The sequence below is a fragment of the Acomys minous genome, assembly GCF_964271855.1.
Source record: "Acomys minous genome assembly, chromosome: 13".
Taxonomy (NCBI): Eukaryota; Metazoa; Chordata; class Mammalia; order Rodentia; family Muridae; genus Acomys; species Acomys minous.
This window is the reverse complement of record NC_140495.1, coordinates 26,009,814-26,021,796: the sequence shown is the minus strand read 5'-3', so window position 1 is coordinate 26,021,796 and position 11,983 is coordinate 26,009,814. Positions and strand designations below refer to the sequence as shown.

General features: G+C 50.9%; 1 protein-coding gene across 3 annotated transcripts in view; it reads right to left on the bottom strand.

Annotated features, from left to right (window-relative positions):
- The window catches only part of PXYLP1 (2-phosphoxylose phosphatase 1), a 71,209-nt gene that overhangs the window by 5,284 nt on the left and 53,942 nt on the right, over positions 1–11,983 (bottom strand). For all 3 annotated transcript variants that reach the window (XM_084751760.1, XM_084751759.1, XM_084751761.1), the window contains 3 exons: positions 9,515–9,673; positions 8,640–8,766; positions 10–149 (listed from right to left, as the gene is read on the bottom strand). In XM_084751760.1, coding sequence (XP_084607886.1) covers positions 10–149; positions 8,640–8,766; positions 9,515–9,673 — 426 coding nt within the window. The remainder of the gene's footprint in view (positions 1–9; positions 150–8,639; positions 8,767–9,514; positions 9,674–11,983) is intronic.

Genomic DNA, 11,983 nt, shown 5'->3' with positions numbered 1-11,983 from the left:
TGCACATACCTGTCTGCGTGAGCTCTCCCATCTCACACAGAGGATGGTTAGGGTAGAGAGGCAGGGAATTTAGGGGGCTTTCAAACGAGGCTCCGGATCCTTTCGACATGTGACTAACGAAAGCTTCCAGTTTCGGGTGGTACGGCTTCCTAAAGGGACAAGAGAGGCAGGAGTTAGAACGCTCCAAAGCAGTCACTCCTCAGCATGCACAGCCCCTTGTGTGTCACGGCCTCCGCTGCCTCCAAAGTCAGGTTCCCGGGCTCAGTAACTCTAAAGTTCTAGTTTCAGGGACAGACAGATGGTTCCGTAGTTAAGAGCACTGGCAGCTCTTCCAGAGGATCTGAGTTTTTGATTCCCAGCACCCCCATGGCAGCTCACAATCATCTGTGGCTCTAGTGTCAGGAGATCCAGTGCCCATACGTGCAGGCAGAATACCCACGGACATAAAAGTAAGGGGGAAAAGCATTTTTAAGGTTGTGATTTCATTCCTACTTGACCATGGATACCTATACAGGCAATGGAGGTCTGCTTGAGTCCCTCTGCTGAATGCAATATACTAAGATCTGGTCTTGCCCTCCACCAGCACCCCTCCCCCACATCCTGCTGCCTCTGGGTCACGTGGCAGGCAGGAAACTGCTCTGATTTCTCCCTTTCCTACCCTGACACTTGTCACCTGCCAGCCTTGTAGGTTCTGCCACCTCCTGTTCCCTCACGTCTTCCTCATCGCCCTCACAGCGCTGCATGGGTCTGGCTTTAGGCAGCCTTGCCCGATGGCTACGGACCCTTACTGGCCTTCGTCAGCGGAACGCTGCCCTTCTCACCCTGCTCGCTCCGCAGCCAGAGAGGGGTCAGCACCAAGGTTATCGACCCTCACATGCCATTGCCTCTTCACACTGCCACCTGCTGGTGTGCACAGCTGGGCACTTTGCTTTCGGGGGGCCCCCTCACAGAGACCCCCTTCCTTCTCACATGGTGTCCCGGCCACACAGAGCCAGTCGCCTTCCTTTTTACAACACACCCCATTCTTTCTTTCTGCACCGCTTTACATAGATCCTTATGGAATACCTAGCTAATCCTTACTGCTTCTGACCTGGGGGTGGGGGGGTGGGGGGGATCTCTTTGGAAAACCATAAACTAAATAAGATAACCAGTGCCTATCTCTACAGCCTTTCGCAGTTTGCTATGCATTTCGCAAATAAAATATCACATTTAATTTTGAGTAGTAATGAATGCCTAGGAAAGCTGTGAGATCTGAGATTATCTGGGTCTGTCACGGAGTATATACAGCAAAGACAAACACTTTATTTATCCCATCACTAATACATAATTTCCCTAGATAGTGATTATCTATGAACAACACACCTTTTCTCTGTATAACTAAATGACCTGTGAACACCTACACCATTTCTCTGAATAGTAAAATGGCCCACGAGTGTGTCCACATTTTCCAGCTGAACAGAAGTGGACAGATAGAGCCATTGGCAAGAAAACTGCATGCAAATTGGCATGAAAACAGCAGATAAATTGTTCTTACAGCAAGCCCCTGCTGTCTGAAAGCCCAATTAACTTTGGAAATACTTTTAAAAATGATGCCAGAATGGATTTACATCTTTCAAAAGCAGAAAGCTAAAAAAAAAAAAAAAAAAAAAAAAAAAAAAAAAAAAAAATCCATCTTAAAAAAATGTTTTAAAATTAAAGAGTTTGCTAATCTAGACATGTGCTAGTCTAATAAAGCCCCCAGGACAGCTGCCGGGAACTGTGTCTCTCATAAAACAGCAGATCTTATACTGCCTCAGGCTGAGCACATAAATGTTTATAAACTAGGAAATAAAATGTCCAGACCCAGAACACGGCTGTCAATGTAAATTCGTATCAACACAGGCTACCCATCAGCCCAACTCAGATCTTCTGTTCTGGGCCATTATTCCAGGTTGGTGACTCCGAGGCTCTGAAAACGCTTGGCTGCCAATTTTAGAAATGGAGTTTCACTACTGAATGTGTTTGCGGAGACGGTCCAGGTTCTCAGACCATCTGACTGTTTAACGATGCTACACCTTCTAAAAGTATTCATGACAACTTTCCCCCCTTCTTTTTCTATTTTGCAGGACTGAAGATTGACCCCTGACCTTTGTGTATGCTAAGCAGGTCACACATGCTCCACCACTTCATTACCACCGCTTCCCCCACTCCCACCCCCAAAGGACAGAAATATGAAGAATTGTGGAAGAAAAACATCTACAGGACAGATAACTAGTGGCTGCATCTTCTTCATGGTAGGAGGACTTGGTTGCTGAGTCCTTGGGATCTGACCCGGATCCCACTGCTTGGGCCTGCATGCTGCATCCCTAACTCCATCCCTGGAGCCCAGAGCATATCTGGTGGACGCTCCAAAATAATCTGGGAATGATTTCAACTGTGACATGTCTCACCCTTAGAGGCACTGTGAAAAACAGCACGTCCACAACCTCCTTAACCCGGAACAATGAATATTATGCTACCGTAGGGGTTAAAATAATATGTAGGTTTTGATGGGAATGTTAAGAACAGAGGCTGTGGTAGGTGAGGCTATGGTTGTACACCCAATCCTACCGTTTCTTCTTGGCACCCGCTGCTGAAGCATGCTTTACCACTCCCAGGTTCCTGCACCTTCCCGCCCTGTTCTTTTCTCGCAGCTGTGTGGGCACATCAGCATCCTGGGACAGCTGTGGAGCTATCGCTGGAGAGTGGTGGAAGCAACCTCCTCCCCCGACCCCCAGTAGCTGGATGGAGCTGACAGGCATGAATCTACACATGCCTCACAACACAAGAAAGAAGCAAACCTCCCTGTTGAGCCTCACCCTAACGACCTGAGGATGTATCTCTTTCCTCAGCACAACTCACATGACTGTGGCCTCCTTGGGAAGCTGCTTTCATGCTGACGAACGAGAGAATAAAAGTATTACTTTGAGTTGTTTACTAGGGAGTTCTGCCAAACACTTTCATATGCGCTGTTCCAAGGCACTTATCCTACAATGCTCAAGGCAGAATCCCGCGGCCGGCCGCACTGGAGAAAAAAGCGACTATGTTTCAGCGGTGATCTGGGTTCCGCAGGGTTGGTGACCTGAATCCAGGAGAGCAGCGCTATTGGCAGAGAGCGTGATTTAAAGGATGACCTGTCTGGAAACCAGAAAGAATCCACACCACATCTAAAAGACATTAAACCAGCTGAAGACAGCATTGTTTCCAGTCTTCCCAAAAGAAGCGTACAAAAAGACAAGCCTAGTGTACTTTTCTGGACCTTTCTGTGTAACGTGATACGGCCAACTCTCTGCTTTCCTCAGGCCACAGGTTCTGCCTGAGACCATCCTAGCCTTAGCTGTTGTCCACATGCTCAAGACGCTCAAAAAAGCCAGCGTGCCAATGTCCCTAAGCCCTAGCCAGACAGCCCCTGTCCAGCACAAACTCCTCCTTCCTGAGTGTGGGGCACAGGCAACGCTGGAGCAAGAGCCTAACTTCTCTCCAGTGCCCGGGGCTCCTGGAGGGACAGCACCATCAGCAGTGTGGCCCTGACTCCTCCTCTTTCTCACCTCACCTGACCTCCTCCAAGGTCACCCTCTCCATCCCTGATGTCATTCTCAGGGTTCAGCCTCTGTCTGTTTTTCATTTAACAAACAAATATTCATCCTGGGTCCATGGGTGGTACCAGCAATGGACAAGAATAAGAAAAATTCCTGCCTCAGGGAGGACGCTCACATTCCAGCATGGGGAATGTACTGTGATTGTGTATGTATGAGAGCCAGAGACAGACAGACAGAAAATGAAGGAGAACAACAGACGCTATGGCAAAAGAAGGTAGGAGCGCAGACGGAGATGGGAGTGGGGGAGGAGCCCGCACCCTGTCATTTTAAGTAGAATGTTCTAAGTAGAGCTCACAGAGGTGACGGCTGCACCAAGGAGATAAGAGGAAGCCATAATGCTGTCGGTGTAAGTACCGCCCAGGGAGAGGGCACAGTCGGTGCAGCGGTGTGCAGTGTGCTCCAACATGGAAAGCAGTACACGCAAGGGGGGCACACCCAAAGGCAGCTTTCAGGGCATGGGCTCCCACTGAATGAGGCTCTGCTCTGGGTCACTTCCGCCTACCAGCACCAGCTTGTCCTCATACATTCTGCGGCTGCCAAGAGCCTCTACCATCTCACCCCTCCTCCGCCATGCCTGGAGCCCAAGCTCCCCCAGCAGGGCTGCAGTCTCACGGACCCATTTCACATGCTACACTCAAGCCACCGAGAGGAGATTCAAAGCCCCCCTCCCCCAAGTTGCCCAGCACCCCAAGCTGCCTGGGTGGGTCTTACCGCTAATGAGCCATTATCTACTTGGCTGCTGCCTAACTCCTGCACTGCCCTTGGGCTCTCTCTCAGAATGGCTTCCCTTCTTGATCCCTCCCTATCTGTGGTGGTTTGAATGAAAATGGTCCCCGGCCAGGCATGCCTGTAATCCCAGCGGCGCTCAGAGAGGCAGAGGCAGGTGGATCGCTGTGAGTTCGAGGTCAGCCTGGTCTACAAAGTGAGTCCAGGACAGCCAGGGCTACACAGAAAGACCCTGTCTCGAAAAACAACAACAACAACAACCAGACAAAAGAGTTGCTGTGGTCATGGTGTCTCTTCACAACAATTAAAGCCCTAACTAAGACACGACCCTAAGCCGAGTTGGGGTGCTGGCGCAGGCCCCAAGTGTGCTACCAAAGCCTCTTCCGTTCTAGTTTTTTTCTGTCTTCTCTTCTTTCCTCTGCTAAGGCAGTCACCTGTGCTGGCTTCCACTTGCTGAGGACAGACCTAGCACCAGCTTGAGACCCAGCTCACCAGATGCGGGTGGCTCCCTGAGGGCAGGACCGCCCACCTGCTGCTGCGCCTTAGATGGCCACCCTCTGGGCTCCTTCTCCAGGCCAGTCACACTGGCTCTGGTGCCACTTACGCATTCCCCCTGCTCTGCAAGCTGCCGGCCCGCTGAACTTCCTGGTCCTCCCAAGTAGAACATTCTCTCCCTAGGTTTTCACAGGCCTGGCCCCTCCCCTACATTTATGCGCCTGCTGGTGTGTTACCATGCAGCCTGGCCCAGGAAAGGAGTGCAGGTCTAAAGTTTGTTGTGTCAGTGTTTGAAAGGACTATTTTCCTTCTTGGATATAGAAAAAGCATGCTCTTTTTATGAATGTAAAAAGGGCATTTAAACACTTGGCACACACATGGTTAATACCGTTAATGCTGGCTAACAGTGATTCTAGGAGAGTTCAAATAGAAGCTCTCCTCATACCGCACACAGCACTCCAGGGCACTGGCTCCCACTACAGAGACTATGGGGCACAGCTGCACAGAGGCACTCTAAGGCAACAGACGTGTATGGACACACGTAGCTCCCACCACTGGACCGGACATCCCCTATGATGGACCAAAGTGATGGGGACCTTGCAGGCCTTACTGCCTAGGAGGAAAACACAGAATGACTAGTTTACGAGCCAAACCGGCAGCTGGGAAAGCAGAAGGCACTGCTGGGGACGGGGCCCAGAGAAGGTCTGCACACTGCACGTCCGCTCACTCCTCCTCCGAGGGCACGTTTGCAGCGATAAGCCAACTCTCACTGTGTTTAAAGATGGAACTAATTAAACGGTGTTAAGTAGAGTAGTGGCTCCTTTGATCTGAGGGGGTTGCTGGAAGCCAAAGACAGCCTGAACCCCTCCATCTGCCATGCTATTTGCTGTGCAAGCAATACACACGATAAGGTTTAATTTCTAAGTCAGGCATGGCGAGAGATTGTAACAACCAATGATAAGATGGAGCAGTTTCCCACAACACACAGCAACATGTCAATGGAGTTTTCCACTGGATGTGGCTAGACTGCTGTACCAGAGGCAACTGAGATGGAGAAAACCCTGGTGGAGGAAGAGGACTGCTGTGGTTGAACACGTGCCCTGTGCCCTCTTCCATAGAGGACTGAACACAGCTCCTGCAAACACAAAGTAGACACAACGAGAAGCAAAAGGTGCTAGGACAGCAGCTCCCGGGCCCTGAAACAGCTCCAGAAATGACGCAGCAGAAGGCAAGAGCCGAGGGCAAGGTGGCATCTAGGCTGTGCGTGATGCCATGTCACTGTGGGTGGAACTCTGTGTGGACCTGGCCACATACTTGCTCCCTCCTTTATTCAGACACATAAGGTTGATATAAGGAAGGCAGGACTGTGTCTTGTTCCAGGATGGAGACCGGTGGCTCTGAGAAGGGATGGGGTCTGTCCGGTGTCAAACAAGTTGCAAAGGCGTCAGGACTACAGTGGCCGAGGCTCCAGTCTATCACCAGGAACATAGTGACTGCAGCATGCAACATGCAGTGTACCCTGTGATGCCCCACAGAGCTTAAAAATTCATTCTGCAGCTATCAAGTCCAAAAAATGTCTTTTGACAGGCTCTGGGCTGGGCTTGGTGACTTGGGAACAGCCAGGCCTGGGGATAGCAGAGTCAAGTCCCCTTGGGAAGGTAAGCTGCAAAGTGCCCAGGTGGCACTAAGAGGTCCCTTCTCTGGTCATGGTGACCCCCACAGTGACTGTATGGGGGTCTGAGCTGAACCAGTTGGATCCCCCTGGTGGAAATGCATGGCCCCGAGGCACCCACCTAGCAGTGAGGCCCTGTGACCCAGCTGTCTCCCCAGGCTGTTCAAAAGGCTGATAGCCACCAAGTAGGCATGAGCAGAGCTGGACCAGCTGTAAATACAACACCTCTCTGTACCCAGTGGAGAAAAGTGACCCCTCTGTGCTGCCCTTCCCTGCTCTGCACTCCATGGGGTTAAAGTGTAATGCGACAAGCAGCCTCCATACTGGCCCTGGCCCTGAGGCAGCTGGGATGGCTTTTATGCTAGACTTCCCTCCTGTTCTGACACTCTTCCTGTATGTCCCCACCCCCCACCCCCCTCTGCAGTGAGCACTGGGCACTGTCAGTTCCCCATACAGCCACAGAGCCACCCAATGTTTCGCCTATGGGATGGGAGCTGCTTCCTGGAAGAGGAAGCCTCTGACAAGGTCTTGAAGACCCTGTGCAAGTGGAGTGAGGACAGCAGGGGGGCGGCGCCAGCGCAAAGCCATGAAGGGGGTGAGCGCTACAAGAAGTGAGGTACTGGGGTACAGAGGCTCTCAGTGCAAAGTCTGAACAGCAGGCTGGAGAGTGAGGGCTCAGTCAGTGTCCCCACGGTCCCCTAACGTGAGACCCCAGGGTACACACCTTGTTTAATCAATGCAGCAAGGAAGACATGGATCCCCAGGCTGGCAGCACTGCAGTCTTCCGCGCAAGAGAGGGAAGGATGCACAAAACCTCACGGCCTTTCACCCTGAAATGCTTCACTTACGACTCCCCAAAAGCCAGCCCAAGCGGAGGCTTGGACATCAAAGAGTTATCTGAAACCCCTGGGTTCTTGTTCTCAAAGAACAGCCCTGGCTGCAGGAAAGCAATTTATGCATGGTGCTGGGCTGGGCTGGTCCTTGCCTAGGCAGGCTGGCACCCCAGGAGCACTCCATCAGAATAACGTCTTCCCCACTAGGCATTCCCCCTTTGTCTCCCGGGTCTCACTCAGTAACTCTGCACGGGTGGATGCTCTGTGCTCCTAGACACACTGGCTACAGCCAAGCCATCGTTTATTGCTAACTGGGCTTCTAATTTCCATATATGCAATTTCCATTCTCTGTTCAATTATTTTTCATCCTGAGGGCTTTCAACTAAGACAGTACTGTCTCTGATGCTGTGAAAAATTAAATGGCCGAGAGAAACCACTTTACACTCACAGGCCCTAGCAGCTGTGAGCACTCCCTCTTTCCCAACCCTGCCTGGCCAGCTTCCTCATTTCCGTTTCAGAGGTGGGAGGCTGAGCTCAGAGAGACCAAGGCGCTAGCCTGCTGTCTCCATGGAACGTGCTCTACGGAAGACGACTCTTGCCTCAGTGCTCTCCGACATTGGATGAGAGAGTTGGCCTGAGACTGAACTGGGCTCAAACCTCAGTGTATATTCCCAGCTGCACAAAATAGATGATGTCCTGTCTGCTCTGGGCCTGTCTTTGCTCTCTGTTCCCAATTCAAACACTTCCCTCTTGGAGGGAGAAGGGGGCCTCATTAGAGTCAGGAAGCCAAATGCAATTTAAGAGATATACAAAACCTAAGACCCAGAAGCTCAGAAAGTTACAAGACTCACAAGGCCTCACGCTGAGGTTTTAACGGCCGGAAATAATCTCAAAGGGGAGGAGCGAGTGTGATGGAGCTGCCCGCAGGCTGTGCAGGAGGCTCCTGGAATGAAGCTGTCTGCGTCATCACCCATGCTGGGGTGGGCTTTGCAATGAGGGCGCAGCCTTTGAGTCACTCATGTTCCTCTAGGTAACCCCAATAAAATCACTAGCTCACTGAGCTGGATCTGGGTGGAGCCATTTTTCTGATCTGTCATCGGTGCCCTGTCTGGGTTGAATAGACGTTTGTTTGGTCTCCCAAGGGAGTCACACAGCAGTGTGCAATGCAAGACGGTGAATACTTTGAACAGTCGGCGGTGCCCACCAAAGCGTAGCTCGTTCCTCCCTCCCATAATGCTCTGCTGCACAGAACACAGCACAGTGCATGGAAAGGACTCATAAAAAGGTGCAATTTACCTGCTGGCCACTAGAGTGCAGTCAATTTCTGGTCGCTTTGTTTTGGGAATGGCATACAGTGGGTATCTGTCCCCGTGGCGAATGAGCACATGAACGGAGATCAGCTTATAATGATGCGGGGCATGACCTGTGAGGGAGACAAATCCTAGAGTCACCACATGACAAGCCAACCATGTCTTAGCAAGGGTGTTACAAGCCCGGGCTAAGGGACTGAGGAGGTGGAACGCAGGGCGACCCAGAAATGGCAGAGCTGCTACTGAGGGGCCTGAAGTGTAGCAAGTGCCGCTGTGCTAGGTGGGCGATGCTGAAGGACCCCTCAAGGTGGAACAGAGAGGTTCATGGGAAGGCTTGACGTGTCCCTGAGCCCCCAAAGCAACCAGCTGAAGGCCAGTGAGATGTACACACAAAAGCAACGACTAACGTCTGACATGCAGAGACTGGGAGAGAGGCTCACAAAAAATCCTAGCAACAGGCCTCCACTTTGTGAGTCCAGGACACAAATGCACGCATGCCACACCACTCTTTGATACACTTTGAGTGAAAAGTGAAACTCGGTGGAGACGGTATTTTCACACTCCTTTAGAGCAAGACCGTGGGCCCCGTAGACATACTCATAAGTCGTGAATTTACCCTGAGAAGTGGAGTAGCCAAGGGGATGGGCCAGCTTCAGCCTCGTCTGTCTGCCCGCATCTCACCAGAGACCAGCCACCTCCACTACTCAGGACAGCGTGCTCAGACCCAGGGGCCCATCCTCAGGCACAGCGAAGTGGTTGCTGCAGGAGCTGAGCCCAAGCCGGCCCACTTTTTGATCATTGGTGCTGCTTAGAGAGCTTACAGTACTGAGCCCCAGGCTACCGAGGCTGTGATGGGTCTACCTTCCATGCTGCGCTCGGCTACACTCGGAATGTTGCAGTACAGGAGAGCTTCGTACACCGGGTCCACCGTGGGGGGCTCCGTCACTGGGTCCGGCATGATCCTCTTCCGACTCTTGCTGCTCCCTCCGGTCTTCGTCGTGGACACTGGGATCAGGTGGACTGCAAGGAAATCAGAGTGGATGAGGCAGCTGCGGCAGCTAGGTCCGCCACCTTGGCCCAAGGAGGGGTGTCCTCTCCTTCAGTCAGGATGAACCTCAGTGGGACAAGAAGTCAGCGTCCCATTCCAGAACTGCACCTGGGGCTTCCTGAGTGACAGACCTCCCTTGGCGTAGGCGAGAAGAACTTAATCCTCACTCTCAAGTTACTGGAACTAAAAGTGCATGAGGGCACAGCCCCTCTTTTCAAGAAGCCTTTAGCTCCCGTGACTATGACAAGGAGGAAAAAAAAAATCATTCTCCACTGGCGCCTGTTAAGTGCTAAATGGGGCGTGTGTCACACTTTGATTAACACCACCCACCTGACCGCACGCTGTGATCCCCAGAGCCCTATCTCCGCGATCTGCTCACCAGTCCTCGTGCGGCTTTGTCACACAAGAGCGCCTGAGCCTAAGGCACACATGCTCAGTGTATGCACCTCTAATGCTTCTTACTCATCTGCTGGGGCTGGCTCTCCACACCACTGCCAATGGGGCATCATGTGTGGGTCATGCAATATGTAACGGCTTGCCTACTTGGCATCCATCTTTCTGTCAGTGAGCCCCGGCTCCCATGGGAGAGTGGCTAAGCTTATCAATGACAGCATTACTCTACCCCCAACAGGGCAGACATGTGACTGGAGTCAGTGACAAGGCAACCATAATCCTTTTCCTTGTAGGCTAGGAGGGGGCTCTTCTTGCTCTTTGAATGGCAGGTCGGGGTGCCCAGGCAGCCACCTGTCTGTCTTTCCGTGGACTGCCTACTGCAGTGCTTCCCAGTCCTTCCGTGACTGGGGAATGCTGGTGCAGCTTCACGGAGTTTTTAGAGACCCCTGCACGGCAGAAGTCATTTCTGCAGCATGCGGGGGACATGCTTGCAGACAAGTGAGCCCACAAACCGAGTTAACTTCTAAAAAAAAAGGCCTACCGACCACCACGATAATAAAAATATATTTACTCATATTTATATACGCACACATACCCAAACAGTAGCTGAAACTGCGACTATTCACTACTCTACATCGGCTTAAATTCCCTAATTTCTTCTATGTTAAGTGTCTGAAGCTTCCTCTTGCCAAACAGATGCTATGAACAAAGATGAAAGGCGATGAACACACTAAGAGAAGAACATTCCCAGCACACAGAACAGACAACTGATTGATATCCCAAATAGAGGAACACAACAATGGAAGACTCAGGAGGGGACACACAGGCCAAGTGCAAATACCAGCAACCAACAAAACGCAAACGGATGCTGGAGTTAGTCACTACAGAATACAAAAGAAGACTAACTACCAGTGAGATATATTTCCCCAGGCGCAAAAAGCACACTTGAACTGTTACACCTATTGGCAAGGTGAGGTGAGGGTGGAAAATGGAACCTTCTAGAAGGAGGGTGTGGCAGGTGTGCTGTCTTTGATCTCATGCTATGCCTTGGAATCTGTTCTAAAATCATCAGTCCCCACACTCAGCGATGGCCAAAGAGACGGATTGCATTGCTGCCCCTAACAAAACCAGAGAACGATCTAGTCATCACTGGATGAAGAAAATGCTATTTCCAGAGTGTAGAATATTCTATCTGAATTTTTTTTTAAAAAATAGAAAAGAATAAATGATAAATTAAGAGAAGTTGGTTAATCAAGTCACCAGCAGTAACATATCCTCTTTATGTAAAGAAAAAACAAAACAAAACCAACCTATAAATGAAGGAGTGTATTAGTTATATCTCTGCTTGCTGTGACTGTCACACCTGACAGAGTGACTTCAAGAAGGGTTCTGTGGTGGTTTGAATGAAAATGGCCCCCAAGTGGGGTGGTGGTGGTACACGCCTTTAACCCAGCACTTGGGAGGCAGAGGCAGGTGGATCATTGTGAGTTCGAGGCCAGCCTGGTCTACAAAGCGAGTCCAGGACAGTCAAGGCTACACAGATAAACCCTGTCTCAAAAAACCAAAAAAGAAAGAAAAGAAAAGAAAATGGCCCCATAGGCCCATAGGGAGTAGCACTATTATGAGGTGTGGCCCTGATGAAGTAGATGGTCTCACTGAGGGAAGTGTGTCACTGGGGGTAGGCTTTGAGGTTCCAAATTCTCAAGCCAGGCCTAGTGACCCTCTCTTCTTCCTGCTGTTTTCCAGATGTAGAACTCTCAGCTACCTTTTCAGGATCATGGCTGCCTTGATGCTGCCATGCTTCTGGCTAGGATGATAATGGACTAAACCTCGGAAACTGTAAGCTAGTCTTAATGAAGTGTTTTCCTTTATTTTCCTTAATAAGAGTT